This window comes from Mastomys coucha, unplaced genomic scaffold (assembly GCF_008632895.1).
Source record: "Mastomys coucha isolate ucsf_1 unplaced genomic scaffold, UCSF_Mcou_1 pScaffold21, whole genome shotgun sequence".
Lineage (NCBI taxonomy): Eukaryota > Metazoa > Chordata > Mammalia > Rodentia > Muridae > Mastomys > Mastomys coucha.
Genome location: NW_022196904.1, coordinates 97648098 through 97673486, shown reverse-complemented (window position 1 = coordinate 97673486; position 25389 = coordinate 97648098). Strand labels below are relative to the sequence as shown.

The window sequence follows — 25389 nt, the reverse complement described above, 5'->3', positions numbered from 1 at the left end:
ACAACCCCAGACTTGTCAGCATTTTAGTATTCGACCAGCCACTAACTACGGTGGTTTCTTTGTCTGAGTTCATCATCCTTTGGCTTTTTGGTTGGTTTAGCCACATGCATATCCCACACACGTGTGTCTGTACTAGGATACCTTTCCAGACTCAACAGTCTGGCGAAGCAACTATTTCTCACCATGAAGGTTTTCTGTTCCTGTGGATTCATGGGTCTCAGGACTGAGGTGTGTATCCATCCTTACCTCAAACTAAACCAAACCAAACCAAACCAAACCAAACCAAACCAAACCAAAAACGAAGACAATTTTGGAGATTCCATTTGCCATTATCCTAAGTTAGAAGAAGAAAAAACATCATTGTAAACCATTGTGCCAAGAAAAAGCTGCCTGGTGTGGGGCTGGGTGACGCTACCACAGCCTAGGCTGTGTGTGAGTCATGCCAACACATAACCAGTTTCTTCCTACAGTGCCCACTCCCTGGCTGCTGTATGAGCTCAAGAACATGCTTCTTTCTCCTAGCCAACAATAAACTCACATCAGATAAAGTTCATTTACAAAAGGTAAGCTATGTTTATTTGGAGTCACAAGCAGCTGACTGAGTCACTGTGACTCAAGACCACAAAGAAACCCTTTGCCTCCACTTCAGTCTCAGTCCTGTGGTGAAAAACCTCAACAGGCACAAGTGCCTCTTGGGGCTCATTCACAGGTTTACAAGTTTCTCGTTGAGGGCAATCTGTGACTGGGTGAGATTGGCCAGGTAGGTCACCATCAGCAGGTCCTGGAAGACAAAGGATAAGCAGTGAGTGAGAGGCAGAGTGGAATGGGGACAGAAAGGCTGGTTAGCCAGCTCCACCTAGACACAGGCTGTGAAGAGTCCTGGATAAATGCCAGTGGAGACAGACTGAGCAAGGGTTGAAGGTAGAAGCCAGGAAGGAAATGTGCATGAATGCTATCCTCTCTGATACTCATAGATGGGGAGTGCAGTGTAGCCCTGTGGAGTATAGGGTTGTGCCCTATGAACAGATGGGGAAAAGTAGTCGCCTTTTTTTTTTTTTTTTAAGAGACATCTGTATGATAGTTGCCTCCCGAGCCCAGTTCTGCCTCAGGCCTTTGGCAGCTTCTGCCCGAGGTGGTCACCTAGGGAATTAAGCTGAAAGACCATCTGCAGGCTCATCTCTCAAAGTTCTTCTAGAAGTTCAGCAGAGATTCGACTAAGCCTGTGACAACACCTATTGCCTGAGGACATCTGAGCCAGTTGGTGACCTTCGGGACTCCCTCCTGACTCTTCCCTGACTCCTCAATGTTTATGTTATGCAAATGTCATTGTAACCTAGAAATCCAGTTTGGCTCTCATGTATAAATGCTGAAACCCAAAAGTAAAGTGGCGAGCCTTGATTGGAAACCCTCAACTTGGCTTCCTGTCCTTTTGTTCTTGAACTCTGTGTTTCAGGTCTTCTTTCTCTCTTCAGTCGAGTTAGAACCTGGTTCATGAAACTGCGGGACAGTTTCATATGATAATCTATTTTTTGTTTGTTTGTTTGTTTTTCTTTTCGAGACAGGGTTTCTCTGTGTAGCTCTGGCTGTCCTGGAACTCACTCCGTAGACCAGGCTGGCCTCAAACTCAGAAATCCGCCTGTCTCTGCCTCCCAAGTGCTGGGATTAAAGGTGTGCGCCACCACTGCCCAGTCTTAGTCTTCTAAGTCTAGTTAACAAGTCATGGCAATACCAGTAGTACTTCGGATAAACCATTAGGGGACTGGAGTCTCTGAATATACTGTACTGCCTCCAACCTGGATGACACAGCAGCTGTCCCTCTACCCGACTCCCAGGGTGCAGCCATGGAACTCACGTTGATGTTGCTGTTGAGCATGGTCTCAAAGTCATCAGGAACTATCTTGGGTACTTGGTTGACAAGGCTCATCAAGAAGCGGCCTACCGTGTTGTCAGCAGACACTTTCCCAGACTGAGCACAAAACAAAGACTCAATGAGGCGCTGACCTGTCAGGTACTGTCATGTCACCAGCAGACCTGGCAGGGATGCCCACCTTCCCTTGCTTTTCCCTCCCCATTTCTCACCAGCACATCCTCAGCATACTGCAATACAGTGCTTAGAGCATCCTGGATGCGAGCTGAGGCCCCTCCCACTTGCTGTAAGTCACTTGAGAGTCCAATCACTCGGTTGGGGCTAAAACACGTCTTCATGATGAGGTCAACTGTGTGGGACAGGCAATAAGAGACAACAGAGAAAATTTAGTCATGATAGGAGGAAAGAGGTCTCTAATTACCTACTAACTCCTTCCATGCCTTCTGGAAACAGTCAGCTCCCCTAAATCCCTTCTCACTGACTACCTGCTTGCTAACTACTGGTTCTGGCCTCATATGGATGACTATATGGCCCATGACACTGATAATTTCCCACCCTGAACAAACCTTCAACTTTCAGTCAGCATGAACCTTGGATCTGTTCTTTAAGCTACCCAAGGCCTACATCTTTGTCAGAGAAACAGCTCCTCCCTTGAATAATCCTAGGGTCTCCAAGCATGTACAGTGGGGAAGGAAACTCACCTCCAATGCGTTCAGTGTCATAATATGCGTACTTCACTGTGAGAGGTGTGAACATTACTCCCATGGTCCTCCCAGGGACACCCATTAAAGTGCTGGGGAAGAAGGAGAAAAGGTAAACAGACGCCCTTGGGAGCAGTTTCCTTGTGTACACTAGGCTGGGAAAGCAGTCACAAGGTTAGCATCTTCCACTTGAGCAGGCCAGGATGTCCCAGAGATACCTTGTGAGCAAACTTTCCTTTTCCTCTTTAGTGTGGAAAGACTTTATACACCATAATGCCAGCGAGCATGACAGGACTCTGATGTCCTGGCTGGCCAGTCACATCCATTTCCAGAGAAATCAGACACACCAGAACATTCTTTTCTGGGCTTGTGCTTTTCATTATCACTAAAACGCCAAACTGATTCATGTCCCAAACCACTAGATTGGGTGCTAGAAGTAAATTCACTAAAATTGTTGTGCCTATTTCAACTCTGCATTTTCACCTGGATTTTGAAGAAGATGAATTTGTAGAGACTAGCAAGGATGTGAAGGTAAGGGCCAGGGCTCATTAATACGCTCAAGTTATAGTAAGAAGCTCTTCTTTCTTCAAATGGTAAAGGCTTCCCCAGCAAGCCCTGACAAATGGTGTTGTTGCTGCCAGCAAGTTTTATGTGTCAACACTGCTATGTTATTGTTCTAAAGTATACTTAATCCTAGCTTAAAAGATGTGTTCCAAACAATGCCAGCATCTTCTAATCTATAAATACTGTGCTTAGTCCTAGGAATAATGAATGTACTGGTTAGTGTTTGTGGTAACTTGACATAAGCTAGGTGATTCCTCCATTAGATTGGCCTGCCAAGTGTGTGAGGCATTTTCTTGATTGATGTGGGTGGCACCACCCCTGGGTAGGTGGTCGAGGGTGGAATTAGAAAGCAGTCTGAGCAAGCCAGGGGAACACTGAAGTATATGCAGCATCACTATGGTTCTGCTCCAGGTTCCCACCCTGACTTCCCTCAATGATAGACTGGGATCTGTAGGGTGACATAAGCCTTCTCCTTCCCAAGTTGGTGTTGGTCGGTGTTTTAATCACAGCAATGGAAAGCAAACCAAGACAATGAAAAACTAATGATAATTCAGAAAAGCAATAAAAACAGGCACAGAAGGACCATGATAAACACATCATGTGAGGGTTATCTGTTCCAGAAGATGATACAAATGAACACAGTAGTTTGTTCGCATACTAAAGGCACTGCCATTTGGAATGGTTATAGCAACAAATACTCCAGTGTAAGCAGGACCAGTGAGTGTAAGTTATGGGGTCTGACTTCACTCGAGAAACTTCTCTAATGACAGTGTTAAAAGAGGAATAAAGTTCCTGAAGAGAAAATAAATTGCAGGATTAGACCTGAATGTGCCCAGGACTCACCTGACATAGGCCTTGATGCTCATGCGCCCGTTCTGGAGACCTGTGTCCACTGTGAGGTGAATGGGATTCGGGGCCTCCCTGCTGTAGTACTCATGGATCAGCACAGAATGTTCCGTGATGTCATGACCTGTGGCATACCTAGAAACAGCAATTACAGACACATGACAGCAAATGATACCAAATACAATAATAGTGCAGTGGGTGTCGCTGGGTTCTGACACCCATTTTAGCAGTAACTAACAATATGAAAAACTCTGCATAACAAAAGTTGAAAATAAATATTCTCAACTTTATAGGATCAAAGTATCATCAAAATATTATAGGTTCTCAAGGTCACATGCTTTATATGTTCTATGTCTGAAAAGGTAGACAAGATCTAGTCTGATGACAATGAGCCTGGCCCTCAATGAGACTTTCTATCCACTCCCACCCTCTCCATCTTACCAGCCTAGGATGAGCTCATTTGGGGAGACTTTTTTATGTAATTCATACATATTCTTAGCAAATTCCATGTCAACAGCCACCTAAGGGGGAAGGCAGGAGAGGAGGTTAAGAAGCTAGAAGTATATACTGAATAGGAAAAGTTACCAACCCCAGCATCTGAGGAGGCCCAATGTGGACAGGGAAAGAAGAGCTTCAGTTGCAGCTCTGGTTACAGACAGAGCATTGGGGGGTAGGGTGGGGGTGGGGGCTTGGGGAAGCTAGTAGTCGAATGGCTGTGAACTATACAAGGGCTGCTTAAATCCATGCTCAACTCACTTCATCTTCTGACTCATTGTGTGGCACTGAAAAGCAGTTGGTGACTTCTACCGAGTGCTTGTCAACAGTTCCTGGTAAAGAGAAAAGAGCCAGATGTTACATAATCCTGAGATCCCAAAGCCCATAGCCCCTGACCAACTACCTATCCCCATCCCCCAGGGTCAGAGTCCTTTCTCACTAAAGATGAACAACAACTCCTGAGTCTCATGTCTCCAGCAGCCTCGTGCTAGGGTTACAGGTATGCATCACCACCCCTGGTTTTTGTGGTGCTGGAGACTGAACTCAGGGCTTTATGCATGACAGGCAAGTGCTCTATTAACTAAGCTGTTTCTCCAGGTCCTACTTTTGGAATGCTTTTGGAGATGGCTTCAAAGCCAGCAAACATGAAGCCAACACATTAGCCCCAAGCTCAGCATCAACAGATCTAGTATTTTTCTAGAGAACTCAGAGCTCCCCAACCCTTCTCTCCATCACCACACAGCATTAAGTCTTCTCTCGCAAGGTCTCCTTTGCCTGTTATTTCCACTACTAGCTTCCCCACAATACTCTGTACTCTCAAGAGTAGTGGTTTTCAACCTTTAATGCTATGACCTTCATGTTGTGGGGACCCTTAACCAGAAAATTATGAATTGATAATTGTAATTTTGCTACTGTTATAAATGTAATGCAAGCACATGTGTTTTCTGCTTGGGTCATTCTGTGAAAGGGTCATTCCAACCCCAAAGGTGTCCTTACCACAGACTTCCTCTCACACCGTGAACATTCACTTTAGTTCCTGGATCTCACTGAGCCACAGGTCCCAACCTCACTCTCTTGATGTCCTGGTACTTTCCTTTAAGTTCCTCACCCCTACCCTCGTAACATTGGTGTCTTGTTGGCTAGTGCTATGGTTTCATCTTCTGAACTATGCAGTGGTTTGAATGTACTTGGCCGACACAGAGAGTGGTGCCATTAGGAGGTGTGCTTTGAGACCCTTCTTCTAGCCACAAGGGAGGGAAGCCCAGTCTTCTCCTGGGTTCCCTTGAACAAGATGTAGAACTCTCAGCTCCTTCTCCAGTGTCATGCCTGCCTGGATGCTGCCATGCTTCCCACCTTGATGATAGACTGAACCTCAGAACCAGTAAGCCAGCCACAGCTAAATGTTGTCCTTCGTAAGAGTTGCCTTGGCCATGGTGTCTGTTCACTGCAATGGAACCCTAAGACAATGTTGCTTTTTCAGACAGTGTTTCTGAGCACTCACCAACTTCTGACCATTGCGACTGCTTCTCCCACTTCAGAGCCTTTTCTCCTAGGGCCTCCAGGACACTAATCTCTTCTAGCTTTCTCCCTTCTCTTCCTAATCCATTGGTTCCTCTGACACCTCGGGGTTTCAGCACTGTTAGAGTTCCCAGTTTTTGCTCTGTGCTCCTTTTCTAGGTCAAGTCCTGACCCAGAAACATTTCAGTTCATGTTTATGTGCCCAATCTCTTTTGCATTATTTATGGCTTTTTTCTTGCTACAAAGGTAGAATTGAGTAGCTGTGACAGACTGCACACAAAGCTGAAAATATTTCTTGACTTTTTTTTTTTTTTTTTTAAAACAGCTACCAATCCCTGTGGTAGGTGAGTTCACCTACCCTCTTTATTTCAGTTACTTATCTTCTGGTGGCTAGGGCATACTTGCCCACACCTCTTTACATTTATTTGCTTCTTCACACTTATTGTTAAAATTTGCCTTTCTTTTACACTAATTATGGGTGTGCACTTGCAACTGCTTCTCCATGGAGTCAGACGACAATCTGCAGGAGGTTTTCACCTTCTATCATGTGGGTTCTGGGAAGTGAACCATGGACAGACTTGTGAACCACCCTGGCAGCTTTGCTTACTCAATTTTCTACTTGACAAATCCACTGGCACACTCAGTAGCAACCTCATAAGGAATACCCACCAAGCCCAAGCCAAGCTCTGTCTCTCCTTTCTTCTTATATGCACACTTCAGGTCTAGAATTCACCCAAGCACCCTCTCATACTACAGTTCAATCACGCCATGTCCTACCATCTCTATTTCCTAGCTTTCACTCTTCTACCTCTCTCTGCCTCTGCTTCGCAAGTGCTTCTGCCTTCCCGGAGTGCCCTCAGTCTGCTGTCCAGGCCCAACTCAGTCTACTACTCTCCGCAAAGCAGGCACATTCTCTTAATTTCTCCTGGTCTCAGCTTTGGAATGAGTATTGGTCAAGGGCCTCCTGCAGAAACAATCCTGGTTGAGTCTTCTCAGTTCCCTGTGAGTACTGTCCCATAGGCAGGTGTCCAAACCACCAAGGGCTTCACCTCCTGCCACACTCCCTTAAGCCTGGGATGCTGAACTCTTTGGACAGTGGACTTGCCAGGGGCTCTTTTTAAAATTGTTTCATTTTTAAATTAAAAACACATGCTTATTTCTCAACAGTGATACATTTTGGAACTACTACAGAAAGTAAAAGCAAACACGTTTTTCAGTTTTCAAATTCTGGGCATGCAATTTTTTGAGATTCAGAGATAAAAAAATTAGCATTCCCAGATATCCTCTGAGTTTTCAAAAGTATGATATTTAAAACACACTTCTAGTAATTTTATACTCTATAATTTGAACAGCTAAGTTTTTTATTTAAAGGATAAAGGATACTAGGCTTAGTAGTGCTTACATAGAACTTAACCTATGGGCATATTCGCTGAAAACTATTTAAAAGTCTTACAGCAACATGTAAGATTTTAAATTCAGGTCTTGCTCCTTTGGAATCACATGTGGATACTGTCCATTTTAGGACTTATTTCACGTTGAAAATGTGTTCCGCCTTACCATGATCTTGCACATCCTGCTATGACTCCTTCATAACCCTTTAAGTAGTTACATCTATGTTTCCATGCACCAGGAGATTAACTCAGGTTGTTCTTTTCAGAAGCCATCCAACCCACCTTGCCCTGAAGCTTGCCATGTAGCGTAGGCCGGCTGCACAACAAGCTGGGCTGAGACTTCAAGTCTGTGCTCAACACCTTAACACAGACCTGGAGCTCGAACTCAGATCCTCATGCTTGTGCTGCGAGCCCCACAACAACTTAACACAGACCTGGAGCTCGAACTCAGATCCTCATGCTTGTGTGGCGAGCCCTTCACTGCCTTACCTCCCTAGCTTTAAAAATGTCTTATTATCTAATGTCTTTCCAAGGACTCTAAAATTGCTATATGTTGTCATATGTTGCTATACTTTTATCAATGATATAATAAATTCTTGCACATTCTGCTATGACTCCTTCATAACCCTTTAAGGGTTACCCTGCTAACACCTGCTAGCAGAATACTGATCACACGTATAGTAGTTATTTACAGGGACTGTTTCCACCTTGAGTTTAAGGTTATCGCAGTGGTCCTTTGACTAATTTTGAATTCCAAGTACCTAACAACTCTATGGTACACAAAACTCAACAATGATTTCATTTAACTAAACAAAGTCTTTTACAAATTAAAAAACCAAGAAAGTGCAAGCTTCTGCCAGGCACATATTTTTTTTTTTTTTAAATCAATAACTGTTTTGTAACAGTGGGAGCGCTGAGCAGGATTCAGTCTGATAGAGAATCCATACACTACAGTTAGCCTTCCTACGATAAAAATGGGATAAACATAAACCTTGGGTAGACATTTATTCCTTTAGTTAAACAGCTCCAGAGACTGGGAATTAGGCAGCACATTCAAAGTATTTGTTAGGTGGCAAGTCACTGCTACAAAATTCTTTTGTATCACAGTAGGGCAATTACAGAATGTCAACACACTGTTAGATGTTAAAAAAGAGAGAAGCCATCAGCCATCAACAGGAGGAGAGGTCGTTGGTTCTGTGAAGGTTCTGTGCTCCAGTGTAGGGGAATGCCAGGGCCAATAAGTGGGAAAGGGTGGGGTGGCAGGCATGGGGAGGGGGAAGCCAACAGGGTTTTTTTGTTGTTTTTGTTTGTTTGTTTGTTCCTGGGAGGGGAAACTGGGAAAAGAAAAATCATATGACATGTAAATAAAGAAAATATTTAATTAAAAAAATTAAAAAAAAATTAAATAAAATGTAAAAAAAAAACTAGAGAGAAGTGGGGATCATAGTTGAGGACTGAAATAAAACGAAGAGCATGAAAGATATGTGGCAAAGACAAAGAAAGTGTGTTTTGATAAAAGACAAGGTATCTCTAAATTCCTGTAAACGCCTATATTGTCAAAGACAAAGAAATGTATGGTGGGGTGGTATGGCCTACTATGTGACAGAGGATGACCAACAACTGTACCTGAGGTGTGTTAGCCATTAACTGCTGGCTGTAATGTTTCATTCTCACAAAAACTGTCTGCTGGGGCTGGAGAGACGGCTCAGTGGTGGAAAGCACTGGTTGCTCTTCCTGAGGACCTGAGTTCAATCCCCAACACCCACATGGTGGCTTATAACCGTCGGTAGCTCCAGTTCCAGAGGATCTGGCACTTTTAAACATATAGGCAGGCAAAACACCAATGCACATAAAATAAAAGTAAAAAAATATATTTTAAAAAGTGTTTGTTGCCCTTGAAAAACAAAACAAAAACAAATAAAAACCTATCTTCTATAGAAGTCTCTGATGGTGATTTCTCAGGGGACACAAAGCTAGTGACTGCTGGAGACTGACCACAAACCCTGTCCTCTTTGCAGTACTTGAATTGTCTTCTATGGTGCACAGCCTGCTATAAGACCACCAGTGAGAAATGACAGATGCAGCTAGAGTGGACTGCAATGTCTAAAAGCTTCTAAAAGGCAGAGAGGAAACAGGACCAGCAGTCCTCAGAGAATGGAACGTATTCAACAGTCTTCAGTGCTTTTCAGGTTTACAAGCTACTTTAACATAAATGATCTACTTTCCCAAATCTGTCACACAGGCAAAGAAAAGATCACTCTTTATCTTGAAAGTTAGAGACGCATGTAAACACGTAATACAGTTTGTGTCCAAACGAAAAATCAGAGGCGAGTGAGGTGGGGGTGGGGGGCAGGAACTTGATGCTGAGCATACATAGGCTTTATTCTACCAGGAACCAGTATGTGAGAAGACCTTGAGACACGTGTCTGTCTGAAAAGTTCAGGAAAGCAAGATATTATATATCCAGAACATGTTACGAAAATTTCCGCTTTATTTGTTGAATTGGAGGATGCTTCTGACACATTCTCTTCCCTAACATGGGTGGTGGGTACCTTCTGTGTGTGTTGGGGTGGTGGTAGGTCAGTGGATAACAGGGGGAACGTGGGTACTATGTTTAAACGGGTCAAGGGCTTTGAACTTGCTGGCATTTTGAGCTTTCATTTTTGGCAGCACTCTCAGTACCACGCTGTTGGGAATATAAAATTAACATGTAGACCAATTATCACAAACTGCGCAATAGCTTCCTACCTACTCCTTGCACATTTCTGTGGCTAAACAGCAATTCGGCGGGATTCAAATCACTTGGGAAGGCAAGCCACAGCAAGAAGGTGTAAAATGAGCAACAGGCTAAGAGTTCAAGGGCGATGGAACCAGAGGAATAGGTAGATGGACGGAAAGTAAACATTAACTTTCCCAGAACTCACCCAGTAGGGTCCCGATAACTCGGGCAGCTCCCTCGTTGCGGCGTTCGTAGCTGTCCACGATCGAGGCCAAAATGACGGGGTGTAGCCTGACCACGCGGCCGCCGGGGAAAGGCCCCGGGAGGGCGGGCCCGGGCTGGGAAGGCGCCGGCGTCTGCGCAGGGGCTGGCGCGGAGGCTGGGGTCTGGCCAGGAGCTGTAGGCGTAGCTACAGCAGGATCAGACGAGCTGGGCGCCGGAGCCGCAGCGGGAGTCGCAGCCGCTGTCGGAGCTGGCGTGGGTGCGGTCGGGGCTGAAGCCGGGGCTGCGGTGACGGCCGGTGCTGGGGCTGCGGCTGCAGTGGCAGGAGGGAGGCTAGCCGGTACGGCCGGAGAAGCCATCTTGCCGAGAAAGAGAGAGCCTAGAACAGAAGGGCGTGAGTTGGGAGTATTAGAAATTTGATTGGCTAAATTGTACCACGTGACTCATACATTGCCGACTATTAGACATGACATTTCCGGCTGGCTGTAAGTTTTAGTGAGCTGTGTACGCTTTAATTTCTGTCCGATGCGCACTCAGTATGGAGCAGGCCAGAGTAGTTCCTAGTAACTTTAGGACCTACTGAGGTGGGGGTGGGGAGGAAACAACTAGCAATCTACACAGTTGCCACCAGATGGCGGCTCAGAGTAGTGTAAAGGTCGCAATTCTTGTTTAAGACGTAAATGGATATTAAGTATCAGTCTTAAAGGGGATTCATTGTTTCATCCATTTAACTTATTAATCAATCAATTAAATTTTGGACTCAGGATCTACTTTGCAGTCTACGCTGGTTGGAGCTCGCCATATACGTTAGGTTGGCCCGGAACTTACCTCAACCTTCCTGACTCTGCTTCTTGCATGTTAGGACTATAGGCACAAATCATCATGCCTGGCCAATAGTGCTTTGTTTGTGATGGCTTCATAAGGCATCACTAGGGAGGCATATTCATTCAACAATTTAAATGCTTAATATGCACCAGGTTCTCTTTTAGGCTCTTGGGTATATAATATAAGTGAACTAAACAGCAAAGGGTTGCATTCTCTTGAGGGAAAGAAAAGGACTAAGTAAATCCTGTATTATGTTAGAAAGTGCTTCGACACACAGTAAATTATTATTATTATTTAACCGTGCTATGAGCAAGAAATGATTAGTAGAGGTTATGAGGGCATGAAAAGTTGTGAAGGGTTACGGCAGGACAACACAATGATACTATCAAGTTGGGGTGAAAACTTGAAGACTTTAGGCAGCCAGCTATTACTTGGGGTTTTGTAGGGAGAGCCCTTCTGGTGGAGTACACAGTTTGTGTAGAGGACTTAAGGTGAATGAGAGCAAGTCTAGTACATTTAAAGAAAGAATTTGGTGACTAGATGGCATGATCAAAAGAAAGGATAGATCTCTAAGCAGAGCCAAGAACTGATTATTAAGACTCCTATGCTGGCACTGGAGAGATGGCTCAGTGGTTAAGAGCACTGACTGCTCTTCCTAAGGTCCTGAGTTCAATTCCATGCAACTACATGGTGGCTTACAACCATTTGTAAAGGGATCTGATGCCTCCTTCTGGTGTGCCTGAAGATAGTGGCAGTGTACTCATATATACAAAATAAATAAATAAATAAATAAATAAATAAATCTTTAAAAACTCCTATGCTATAATGGGCAGTGGAGAGATAGCTCAGAGTGAGAACAAGAGCAAGAGCAAGAGTGAGAGCGAGAGGAAGAAGGGGAGAGAGGGAGAGAGGGAGAGAGGAAGAGGGGGGAGAGGGAAAGAGGGAGATTGAGATTGGTGTTGAGATTCCAGCAAGGGGAAGGGGCTGGCTGGTGGCTCAAAGCTACCCACAATTCTAGTTCCAGAGGAACCTATGCCCTCTTCTGGCCTCCACAGGCATTGCACTCATATATATATATATATATATATATATATATATATATATATATATATATATACCCACTCACAGACGCATGAATACACATTTAAGAAAATAAGAAAAAAATCTTCAAAAATCATTTGAGATTGTAAAAAAAAAGTGAGTGTTTTATGATCTCCAGGCAGCAAGCTGGAGGTGTTGGTTTGATTCTGAAAGCCAGCAGGCTTAAACCCCATGAACCAATGTTTTAGCTTTATTCAGAAGACCAGAGGAAACTCATGATCCTTCTAGAGTTAGTAGTGTAGGAAGTTCTTTTTACTTTTTTTTTTTTTTGAGAGAAGGTTTCTCTGTGTGGCCCTGACTGTCCTGGGACTCAGAGATCTGCATGGCTCTGCCTCCCTGAATGCTGGGATTAGAGGCATGTACCACCGCTGCCCAGCATTCTTTTTCTTTTATTAAAGTTTTCATGTGTGTGTGCTATATGCACAGGTGTGTGTGTGTGTGTGTGTGTGTGTGAGTGTGTACTCATGAGTGTGTGTATGAGGGCCAGACATGAAGGACACTGGGTGTCCTGCTCTATCACCCTCTTCCCTATTCCCTTGAGACTGTGTCTCTCACGGATCCTGGGCTAGGTTGGTGGTCAGCAAACCCCAGTACCCTCTATCTCACCATCTACAATGCTGGGGTTGCAGGCATACGAGCTACCAGCCCTGGCTTTTCATGTGGGTGCTGAGATTCTAACTCAGGTCCTCATGCTTGCATAGCAAGTGCTCTTCTCTGCTGATCCATTGCCTCAGCTCCTTTAAGACGTTTTCTTGTTGGCATAGATTCTTTGTACTCGGATAGATATTCCCACCTATTCCTCTCTTTAGTCCTCCTCCATTAGTCTTTTTCCTTCCCCTAGTCTTCTTTCTGCTTTCATGTCATATATGTATGTATGTATGTATGAATTATGTTATATATAAAAATAAAATTCTAGGATCCTCAAATGAGGGAAACATGGTCCATATAAACAGTAAGAGGAGATCTCCTTTTAAACATGTATGTATATATGTATGTATTCACTTTACATCCTGCTCATTGCCCCCTCCAAGTCACCCCCTCCTACAATCATTCCCCCATTTTCCCCCTCTTCTCCCCTACATATGCCCCCACCCTGGCACTTCAAGTCTCTGCAAGGCTAGGTGCTTCCTCTCCCACTGAGGCCAAACAAAGCAGCCCAGCAAGAAGAACATATCTCACATACATGCAACAGCTGCTGGGATACCACCCACTGCAATTGTTTGGAATCCACATGAAGACCAAGCTGCATATCTGCTACATATGTGCAGGGAGGCCTAGTTCCAGCCTGTGTATGTTCTTTGGTTAGTGGTTCAGACTCTGAGAGCCCCAACGGTCCAAGTGAGTTGATTCTGTTGGTCTTCCTGTGGAGTTCCTATCCCCTTACAATCCTGCAGTCCTTCCTCTTATTCTTCCATAAGAGTCCCCAAGCTCCATCCACTGTTTGGCTGTGGGTGTCTGTCTGTATCTGTCTGAGTCAGCTGCTAGGTGGAGCCTCTCTCAGGACAGCCTGTCTTCAAGACTCCTGTCTTCAAGCATAACTGAGTATCATTAATAGTGTCAGGGACTGGTGTTTGCCCATGGGAAGAGGAGAACTTTCTTATTTATTCATGAGAGGGCCAGGCCTTTTCTTTTGTTCAGGCCTCATCTGATGAGGGGCACCCACATAAGGAGCACAGTTGGCTTTTGTCAGCTACTGACTCAAAAGATAGTCTCATCCCAAGGACAGCCTCACAGAAACTCTCAGTGATGTGTGGACAAAATTAACCCTATCACACATCATTTTCTAGTTGCCCTGGTAAGTGTATTTGAGAAGTCATAACTGAAAAAAAACCCAAACCAAACCAAACCAAACCATACCAAACCAAACCATACCAAACCAAACCAGGATGGTCTTTACCAAGGAATCATATGACACCCTGGGCTGTTAACCTAGCCCATCTCAAGGACTGAAGCCTCTCTCTCTGTCTCTCTGTCTCTCTGTTTCTCTGTCTCTCTGTCTCTTTGTTTCTCTGTCTCTGTCTCTGTCTCTCTCTCTCTCTAGCTCTCTGCTCTTGCCTCTCCTTTCTGTTTTGCTTTCCTGCTCAGTTTATGTGTTTTATGTTTACCTATATCTCTTCTCTCACTTTTTCTATCTGTTTCTATCCTTGTTCCCTGATTTGCCCACTTTTATCTTCTTTCTTTTGGATACTCAGTTTCTCTCGTCCTCACCTCCATCTCTAGCCAGGGCAGGGTTAACACCATCTAGTCTCTTGCCTCCGCCCCTCCAATTAAACTCAGTTCCTGTTTCTATAAATACTTAGGTATTACTAAGAATCTCTGGCACAGTGACTTAGACCTTGAGATCTGACGTTGGTACAGTAAGTGGCCTCTGCTCTTTGTTGTCCTGTCTAGACAGTCGTGTCTCATTTTTTTTTTTTTTCTCATCTTGGCTTCTTGGTCTTGAACTCTGGTACTTTGATTTTTATTTCTAGTCTAAGCTTGCCTAAGGCTCTGAGTAAGTCAGGTCCCATTCCTGCCGCTTCCCCTGGACTCCTGGAGTTCTCACAGAGTGCTGTGACCCTGTGACCAGGGGCTTGGAGAAGGGAGAAAGGTGCACAGGTGGGGCTGTCAGTTTTCACATCCCGCCCTTCTCCTTTCCTGCTACCATAGCCATCGAGCTCTTTGAAAATTCTCTTAGCCATACATCAGGTAGAATAGAGCATCTATCAGACATGCCCTCACTCATCTTCTGAACAGGAAACCTACACAACTGGTTCTCCACCGGACAGACTTTCTCACTGAAAAGCTAGTCTTTCTGCCTTTCCTTAGGATTCTGATCCGGTTCCTATTCTCAGTCTCCACCTTTGGTATTTCTAGCCCTATCCCTCCTTTGGACCCTTCCCATGTGAGGGTAAAGACTGCTTGGGCCAGTGCTTCCTCATCTCTGCTGATTCCCTTCATTGCCAAGTTTCCTGAAGGACTTGTCCACACACATTACCTCCACTTCTTTGCCTTGTAGATTTTTTTCCTTGGGAAGATCTATGACCTATTGTTTTAACACAGTGATGCATGTGTATGTATCAGAAATTCAACATGTTACAAAGTCCGTGTCTTCAGTTTTCATCTTTCTCACCATCCTTACCCTCTTCCCAAGACAACTTCAGATTTCAAATGTCTTTGTACTTTGTGTATGCACAGGCCAGAGGATGCCCGGTGTCCTGTTCTATAACTCTCCTCCTTGATCTTCTGGGGACAGAGTCTTTCATTGAGCTTGGAACTGGGCTGTGGGGCAAAAAATCCCAGCCATCCTCATGCACCCACACTCAGTGGTTTTACATGGTAGAATATGAATTCAAAATCCACAGCCTTGGTGCTCAGGTGTGCATGCTTACACAGACAATGCTCTTACATGCTGAATCATCTCTCTAGCCCTTTTACATCTCTGTATTTCTAAATAACACACACACACACACACACACACACACACACACACACACCTCAAAGTTTTAGGCATCATCCAGTGGCCTTTTATCATAACTATCCCATTTTCATCCTTTTTTATTAAAAAAGGATCTTACTTTATGTGTATCTATCTCTCTCTGCATTATGTGCATGCCTGATGCCTTCAGAGGCCAGAAAAATATATTGGATCCTCTGGGACTGGAGTTACAGATAAAGGGTTGTGAGCTGCCATGTTGATGGTAGGAATTGAACCCAGGTCCTCTGGCTGAGCAGCCAGAGAGAGCTCTTAACCATGGAGCCATCTCTGCAGTGACCCCTCCACTATCCTTTCATTGTGGTTATATTATAGATTTTTGTAATTCAGTGCTTACACTATTATTTGTATGCAAATGTTGTTCCTCTAAGTGCTACAGTTTACAATGTTTTATGTCTTACTCTTTTGTTTCTCTTAAAATATTTACTTTCATTCCTAGTTTTCTGGTAACTTACTGTTGGTTTTTGCACTTTTGGTTGTCTCTCTATAGCTTTTGCAGAAAGACGAAGGCATCAGTTAAAGTCCCAATCCCTTGCTCTTTTCATCTTGAAGAGCTTTATGGAGAAAGTGCTCCAGATTTAGGGGGACTTAGAGACTTTGTTCTCTAGGCCAACTGACTAGCTGCCTGTTAGAGACGTTTAGGAATGTGTTTATACTCCCATTTCACAGAATTCCTTTTTTTTCTTCTGTTTTCATTTAGCCAGAGTACATCCTGCAGTGGCTTCGACAATTTGAAGAAATGGTGTAGTGTCAGAGGAGACAGTGACAGTGCTCCACTCCCTTTGTCCCTTGTCAAACTGCCCCAGCTAGGCCTGAGGTCAAGTTGTAGGGAGGGCAAGTGCCTTCTGGGAGGGATGTGAATCATCTCCTTGCTATTCTTTTGGCCCCTTCTTTTGGTCCCTCCCTTGTTTCTCAAATTTAATGTTTGACAAATGAGGTTAAGTTGCCTATGCCAACTGACAGATCTGATGTGTGGGCATCTCTGCTTCCCTGATCACTGAGGTCCTTCCTGGGTTCCACTCCACACCGTACACTGAGCCCATAAACAGAGAGTAGGTGTCTGAGAACTCACACCTTTACTTTTGATTCTAACCCCATCAGATGACAATGAACTGGGATAAGAGGACCCAGGCTTGACCTGCAGAACTGAAAATGCGCCTGTTCTATCTCTCCTGGACAGCTAGCTTTTTTGTCTTCTTGTCCCACGGAGCTGACTCACCCTCCCACTTCCAGCTCTTCAAGCCTGAACTTGACTAGCCTGGAGCTCTGCTGTTGTTTTCTTGTTCTTCTGGAATTAGCTTCCTCAGAATCAGAGCTTTGCGGGGGATCCCCAGGTTTTTCACCTTTGACACTTTGGGGTAATGTGTCACTGTTTTTGCAGTCCCCTCTCTTTACACAGGTCTAAGACCTGTGGCAAGAGTCCCTGTGTCCTACTGTGTTTCTGAGAAGTTTCTTCCTTTCATTGGTATTCACTTATAATATTGATATTTGAGTATTGCCAAGTCTATTACTAAAGACTATTTTGAGCACCTCCATACATTGTATTTCTGCAATGGATTGCTCATGACTTTAGATATTAAGCATTTCCTGGATTCTGAAGTCCTCCTGTCGATCACTGTCCTTTAGTAAATGCTGAGTTGAAGAAGTATCTTGGCACAAATTAAGCACTAATAGTGTCCATTCCCTTCTTTGCTGAACTCGTCTCCTTACCTAAACTGGAGACCAACTTTGGACCCCATGAGTGGCTGAGCTCATAATGCTGGTATGTGAGGCAGTGGGTTGAGGATTGAGATTTTTAATCTTCCTGTCTTTGTGGTCTTAGCAGACATGCACAAGTTCTGTAAGCATTCACACTCTAAGGAAGGACTCACCTTTTGAGATGTAATAATCTCATTTTTTCTTAATGCTAATGTAAGACTTAATGCTTGAGTCTAATTTAAGAGTGCCTATGGACATCTGGGGGTATTGACCAGTTGGTAGGGTGGATACCCAACACGCATAAATCCCTAGGTTCAATCTCCTGCACCTCATAAAGCCAAGTGTGCTGGTGCATGACCGTCATCACAACACTCAGGAGATAAAGGCAGGAGGATCAGGAATTTAAGGTCATCCTCTGCTATAAAAAAGTTTGAGGCTGGCCTGGAATACACAAGATACACACACACACACACACACACACACACACACACACACACACACACGAAAGAAGGCAGGCAGGCAGGCAGGCAGGAAGAAAGGAAGGAAGGAAGGAAGGAAGGGGAACCTTCTTGCTTGTTACCACATGGTCACACATGCTGATAGAGCTGGGATAATTAGACAATTTCCCCTGCTGTCTCATCCACTTGCCCTTCTTGGAGCTTTGCACGCATCTGGTCCCCCCCCCCCCAGGGCTTCTGCTCCACAGACTGCCAAGCACCCAGAAGGGAAGAAGGGAGGGCAGTTGGGGAGTCTCCAGCTGTTCCCCACTCATCATTTCTCATTACTCCTCATTTCCAGGTGCCTGGGCTGAACTTTGACTGCCATGGCCTTGGCAAGGGCCAACAGCCCCCAGGAGGCATTGCTTTGGGCCTTGAACGACCTTGAGGAGAACAGTTTCAAGACGCTGAAGTTCCACTTACGGGATGTGACCCAATTTCATCTGGCCCGAGGGGAACTGGAAGGTCTGAGTCAGGTGGAGCTGGCATCAAAACTGATTTCAATATATGGAGCACAGGAAGCTGTGAGAGTGGTGAGCAGGAGCTTGCAGGTCATGAACCTGATGGAGCTTGTGGACTACCTCAACCAGGTTTGTCTGAATGGTGAGTGTAGCCCAAGAGAGGGAAGTGACAGTGGCACCAAAGGCATCCTCAGGTACCCCACAGACTCTAATAGTTTGGGAGTTATGCCTTTCCTTACACTGCCCTCCCCTCAGGGATCCCCAGAGTCCCAGGGTCTAAGATAGTCTCCAGATAAGGGGTCTGAAGAATGTTGGGTGCAGAACTTGAGCTGAAGGTAGGGGTTTAGGATATCTTTTGAGCAAAGCACCTCACCTCCTACCTGTAGTTGCTATGCTGGAGAAGGAGTGGGGATGCAGAAAGGGCTGTGGATAGATAGGCACCAAGTTGGTGGAGTGATTTCCACTACATAGGAAGAACAGCATCAGGGTGCATGGGTCACACCTCCCCAGCTTCATGGCAGGCGGCTATGCTGCCTTGCAAGGAGGAGTCAGTGGGCTAACGAGAATGTAGACAGCCATGGAGACTAAATAGCCACCCTTTTTCTTATTTTAGGGTGCAGGTCAAGGGGCTCTGTGGACACCTGTGCTCTTTCTCAGTAGTTTTCTTTTATCCCTGAGACCTCCTGCACTGTGGAAATGGGAGTGGACAAGCTAGGATGGTGTGGTGACAGCTGCCAGTAAGGGGCTCGCAGCACGGGTGGGAGAACCTTAGTTCAAACAGCAGAATTGATGGCATTTTTTTTTTTTTTTAAATCTGGGCATGTGCACTTATTGTGGTTTTTGTTTTTGTTTTTTGTGACAGCGTTTCTCAGTGTAACAGAGTCCTGGCTGTCCCGGAACTTTCTTTGTAGACCAAGCTGACCTCATACTCACAGAGATCCTCCTCCTTCTGCCTCCCAAGTGCTGGGATTAACAGCATGCACCCCATTTATAATCCCAGTGTTGGGAAGGCAGAACCAGAAGGGTCTAGTATGTTTACTGGCCAGTCAGCATAGTCTATTTGGTGAGCTCTTGATTCAGTGAGAAACCCTGACTCAAAATATAAGGGCAGCATCTGAGGAACTTTATCTGAGGTTGTCCCTCTGGCCTCCATATGAATTCATGTACCCACATATACACGTGCACTGGTGTATACAAATGGGGTGGGGAGAGAAGGAGGAAGGGAAAAAGAGGGGATGAAGGGCAGGGGAAAGGAGTGGAGGATAGGGAAACAAAAGGGAAGGAAGTGAAGCCCCAGAAGTTAGGGCTCCTGTTCATCTGCTGGGTAGTCTTTAGCTCTGACCCCTCCCCCTTTACCAAGAACAGTCTCCAGTTACTTCAGCTTCCCTTCTGTCTCCTCTCTCTGTCCTCACCTCACCCCATGACAAAATTTCACAGGACTTCGGAGGTGTTATCTATGCTGACCTTGAGGTGTACATGCCCTTTCCATCACACAATACACACATACCCTCTGTCAGCACACTCTCACGAGCATATATAGGTAGATACAAATATACTCACATACAAAACATGCCTACACACATGCACGTATTCATGGTAGTTTCACTTCATGAAGCCACAACTACAATCTTCAAAGCAATGAAAGTTAGAGAAGGTAGAAGATGAGACTAAAGGGCAATCTCAGAGTTTGAAGGGTTGATTTTTGCCTTTTGTTGTTCACATTCAACACCAGAAACTCCATTTGTGTTACTCAGATTACAGAGAAATCTACCGGGAGCACGTGCACTGCTTGGAGGAGAGGCAAGACTGGGGTGTTAACAGCAGCCACAATAAGCTGCTCCTGGTGGCCACATCCAGTTCGGGGAGCCGTAGATCACCTTCCTGTTCTGACCTGGAACAGGAGTTGGATCCTGTCCATGTGGAGACTTTATTTGCTCCGGAGGCAGAGTCCTACTCAACTCTGCCCATAGTGGTGATGCAAGGATCTGCGGGCACTGGAAAGACAACCCTGGTCAAAAAATTGGTGCAGGACTGGGCCAAAGGGAAGCTGTACCAAGGCCAGTTTGATTATGTTTTCTATGTGAGCTGCAGAGAAGTGGTCCTGCTACCCAAGTGTGACCTGCCCAACCTCATCTGCTGGTGTTGTGGAGATGATCAAGCCCCAGTCGCAGAGATTCTGAGGCAGCCTGAGCGGCTCCTGTTCATCCTGGATGGCTACGATGAGTTACAGAAGTCCAGTCGTGCCGAGCGTGTACTTCACATTCTGATGAGAAGAAGGGAGGTACCGTGCTCCCTTCTCATCACCACGCGGCCTCCAGCTTTGCAGAGTCTGGAGCCCATGTTGGGTGAACGACGACATGTCCATGTCTTAGGCTTCTCTGAGGAGGAGAGGGAAACATATTTCAGCTCCTATTTTACAGATAAGGAGCAATTGAGAAATGCCCTTGAGTTTGTGCAAAACAATGCTGTTCTCTATAAAGCGTGCCAGGTTCCAGGCATTTGCTGGGTGGTCTGTTCCTGGCTGAAGAGGAAGATGGCAAGAGGCCAGGAATTCTCAGAGACACCTAGCAACAGTACGGACATCTTCACTGCTTATGTGTCCACCTTTCTGCCCACTGATGGCAATGGGGACAGCTCTGAGCTCACCAGGCACAAGATACTGAAGAGTCTGTGCTCCCTGGCAGCGGAGGGGATGCGGCACCAGAGGCTGCTATTTGAGGAAGATGTCCTCAGAAAGTATGGCTTAGATGGTCCCAGCCTCACTGCTTTCCTGAACTGCATCGACTACCGACATGGGCTTGGCATGAAGAAACTCTACAGCTTTCGCCACATCAGCTTCCAGGAATTTTTCTATGCCATGTCCTTCCTTGTGAAGGAGGACCAGAGTCAGCTGGGAGAGGCCACACACAAAGAAGTGGCAAAGCTGGTGGATCCGGAGAACTATGAAGAGGTGACTCTCAGTTTGCAGTTCTTATTTGACATGTTGAAAACAGACAACACCTTGAGTTTGGGGTTGAAGTTCTGCTTCAAAATTGCTCCTTCGGTAAGGCAGGATCTGAAGCATTTTAAAGAACAAATAGAAGCCATAAAGTACAACAGGTCATGGGATCTGGAATTCTCTCTCTATGATTCTAAGATAAAGAAGCTCACACAAGGTATCCAGATGAAAGATATCATTTTCAATGTGCAACATTTGGATGAAAAGAAATCTGTCAAGAAGAAGCCAATTTCAGTGACAAGCAGTTTTGGTAAGGGAAAGGTACAAAGTCCTTTCTTGGAAACTGGTAAAAGAATAAGGAAACATAAGGCTTCTAATGAGAAAAGCAGAGGGACAGAGGAACCAGCCCTGGGAATTAGAAACAGTAGGCTGGAAAGCAGAGAAAAAGGTCATATGGAGATGAACAATAAGGATGATGGGACGGAGGGACAGGAGGATGAGGAAGGACAGACAGTTAAAAAGGATGGAGAGATGATAGATAAGATAAATGGATAAGAGAGAGGGAAGGACACAGGGACAAATAGAAGAGAGAATTACATGATCAAGACCAGGAGTTTTAGCACAGCATGTGCAATGAAAGACTTATTGAAAGCAAACAGATATTTGAAATTTAATTAGTTAGCATCCCTCCCCCTAATAGGTGCTCAGTATCTCCTGTGGTGTGAAGTTGATTTGAGTAGCTCCTTCAGTGCTAGCATACAATGACTAAGATTTTAATTCTGACATTAAATTATTTTTTATTATTTTTTATTCTTAAGTAAAATAAACTGTTTAAAATAAGAAAATGAGAATCACATACTCTATAAAATATATACATATATGGAACACATCTGTGCCAACATGTAAAGGAAACATGCTTTGGTATAATGGAAAGTCCTGTCGACTCTATTTGTGTTCAAGGATTGCTTAAATAAAGAGTAGCTTCTCATTCTTTCTAGACATGTCTACACTTTCTATTGTTAAAAGTGGGTCATGGGTGGTCACAGCCCTAATCACTGGTCTGGGAAATACTTCTTTGCTTTGACCTGACTTAATTATGTACTAATATTTATCATATTAGTACTGTTAGCCCCAGCTATGCCATCAACTGACTTTTCTTCATGAAAAGATGATGCAGTTCCAAGAATGGGCACATCCTTTTCTACTCTGGGTCTCTCTATAATAGAAAGAAAAGGACTCTTGTTGTAGGCATAAGGAGTTGATTGAACTCATTGCATAGTGGAGGAAATTGAGGTATAATCAAGAGCCCCTTCTATTTCTTAGATTCCTCAGAAAGTTCTTGACCCTCACATCTCACAGCTAATCATGCAGAGGCCTGCAGAGACGGCCAACGTGGCACTTAATCCTGCTCAGTGGCTATTGTAGGCTCTAGTGCAGCTGAGTATGGGCCTGGTAGCTCTACAGAAAAGCTGCAGACAGGACTCTTGCTTTTCTCATTTTTTCTCTCATGAGTTGATCCCACAGGTAGCAATTCCAGTCATCTGTTGGACATACCCAGATATCTGGGTGCAAAGAACTCAGCCTTGAACAGTGAGCTTGGGACATGGTTGCCCTGGTAACTAGTTTCCACATGGTAAATGTGGTAGCTTGACATTTGGCAATCATGTTCATGGTAAGTTGAACCCACAGATTGTGTGTATATAGAGAATATGTCTAAGAAGCGGTCTGTGTGCTCACAAGCTTGTTTAGAGAGCAGTTGATAACTGGTTATTAATTAATAAGCTGCTAATTAATACCCGCTGAAGTAGGTGTGTTGTCTCTGCAAACAAGTGATGCTCTCAGAAGACCAGCTCCTGAGTGCCATGGATAATTTGGGGAAAATGAAACAGGTGTACAGCCATATCCTTGCATGTTCTTGGTGCCAAGAAAGCTTGTTTAAGCAACATGAATTTAAGACAGAATTATGACTCCAGACATATTCTAAGATTTCACTGAGACACATTCAATTCAAACTGTCTTGAGTGAAAGATTAAATGACCCAGTAGTTTTACAAAAAGCCAGAAACAATAAAAAGAAACTCTACTTGATTTTTAGTTTTGAGTATTACTGGTTCTATTGCTTTTATTTTAAAACAGGGTCTCAGGTAGTCAAGCTGGTCTCAAACTTACTGTGTAGTCTAGGATGACCTTGGACTTCTGCCTCTTGTACCTGCAGCCTCAGGTGTGGGGGTTATAGTTATGCCATTATTTCTACTAATGTCATTGTGGATATTCCTTCTCCCCCTGGTGCTACAGGTACTAACTAACATATGCCAGAAAATTAGCTGAAGAATCAGAGTTAAAAAACTCTAATGATCTTGTTAGGTTTTATTTCTTGACAGAGAATACTTTCTATCTTGTTTTACAGCTTATTTAAGAGAGGACTCCTGGGAATATTTGCAGTTTTCTTTTAGCCTTAAGCTGTAGGATGCAGCTAAATAAGAGAAGACTTTCATGCAGACTTTACCACGATGAACACAGAACCTTGCAAAAGCCTACATAGAATAAAAGGACATAGATTTACAAAGGCAGATGACAATGTCCTTCCACCCTTTCTGCCAGAAGTTAACTCCTTCTACTAGAAAAATTAACTGTGAAAACGAGAACTTCTGTGAGCCTAGAGATGATCTAGTCCCAGAGAGGTCTGCACTTACAGGCTTTTATAACTAGTTGGCCACTTGGGACTGGGGACTGAACCTATGGCCTCACATCGGCTAGGCCAGTAAGTTATGTCCCTATTGCTCTTTCACCCTCACAGCCACTCTTTCAAGAGAGAGTTCCACTGAGTTGCCCAGATTATCTTTGAACTCATTCTGTAGCTTCAAGAGGCCTTTAATTCATGATTTTCCTGCCGCAGTATCTAGAGTAGCTTGGGTTGCAGGCTCAGATGACCACTCCCACCTCCCAACTAGTCTTTATTGGATGTTTCTTTGCCTTTAATTTGTCACTCACAGAGACTCGAAATGCTTGGACTTTTGCCATTTCTTTTTCTTTTTCTAAATAAAATTTATTTTAAAATGTCTTATGTGTATAAATATTTGCTTGAGTGTATGTGCATATGTGTGCCTGGTGCCTGAATAGACCAATGGAGGGCATTAGATCCCCTGGAGCTAGAGTTACAGATGATTGTGAGCCACAATGTGGATGGGTGCTGGGAACTGAACTCAGGTCTTCTGCAAGAGCAGGAAGTCCTCTTAACCACTAAGCCACCTCCTCTCCAGTTCTGTCTTGTTATTTCTTTAAATCTTTGTGTTTCATTGTCAAAAGCAGTCTGTAAACTGGAATTCAGGGCCACCCCATTCCTCAGGATCCTCCTGTATATATATGTATACACACACACATGAATGCTACACATTAATAAGCAGCTCATCTTTCTCATTCACCCACCTTTTGTTACATGGGTTCATTCTAACTGAAAACCTACTGGATTGGAAGTGCTTGCTGATAGAAGCCTGAATGGCTGTCTCCTGAGAGGCTCTACCAGAGCCTGACAAATACAGAGGAGGAAGCTTGCAGACAACCATTGGACTGAGTTCGGGGGTTTCCGATGAAGGAGATGGAGAAGGAACTGAAGGAGCTGAGGAGGTTTGCAGCCCCATGGAGGGAGCAACAGTTTCAACAGGCCAGACCCCCTGGGGCTTCCTAGGACTGGACCACAAATCAAAGAATACACATGGAACGACCCATGGCGCTAGCCACATATGTGGCAGAAGATGGCCTTGTTGGACATCAGTGGGAGGAGATGCCCTCTGGCCTGAGAGTATTTAATGCCCCAGTGTAGGGGAATGCCAGGGCAGGAGGATGGGAGTGCATGGGTGTGGTACCACCCTCATAGAGGCCCGGGGAAAGGGAATGGGATAGAGGGTTTCTGAAGGGGAGACCTGGATAGAGGAAAGCATTTGAAATGTAAATAAAGAAAATATCCAAGAAAAAAAATCTAACAACCACAAAAAAATGATGTTTCCATTTCTTTTCTTTTCTTTTCTTTTCTTTTCTTTCTTTCCTTCCTTCCTTCCTTCCTTCTTTCTTTCTT

The 25389-nt window shown here is 44.6% G+C and overlaps 2 protein-coding genes across 3 annotated transcripts in view; one reads left to right on the top strand and one right to left on the bottom strand.

Moving 5' to 3' along the window:
• Nlrp10 (NLR family pyrin domain containing 10) overlaps positions 1 to 24377 on the top strand; it is a 32063-nt gene extending 7686 nt beyond the window's left edge. The window contains exons 1-3 of one of the 2 annotated variants that reach the window (XM_031387789.1): positions 14548 to 14606; positions 18221 to 18522; positions 20135 to 24377. In XM_031387789.1, the coding sequence (XP_031243649.1) occupies positions 18246 to 18522; positions 20135 to 21873 (2016 nt within the window). In that variant the 5' untranslated portion in view covers positions 14548 to 14606; positions 18221 to 18245 and the 3' untranslated portion in view covers positions 21874 to 24377. Of the gene's footprint in view, positions 1 to 14547; positions 14607 to 18220; positions 18523 to 20134 lie in introns of those variants that run through there. The other variant, XM_031387790.1, reaches the window with a different exon arrangement.
• Eif3f (eukaryotic translation initiation factor 3 subunit F) lies at positions 550 to 10723 on the bottom strand. The gene is made up of 8 exons (XM_031387795.1): positions 10307 to 10723; positions 4735 to 4805; positions 4420 to 4499; positions 3976 to 4113; positions 2569 to 2660; positions 2080 to 2216; positions 1853 to 1966; positions 550 to 781 (listed from the first exon to the last, which is right to left on the bottom strand). The coding sequence occupies exons 1-8, from the start codon at positions 10680 to 10682 to the stop codon at positions 704 to 706; spliced, it is 1086 nt and encodes a 361-aa protein (XP_031243655.1). The 5' UTR covers positions 10683 to 10723; the 3' UTR covers positions 550 to 703.
• Positions 24378 to 25389: the final 1012 nt, after the last annotated feature.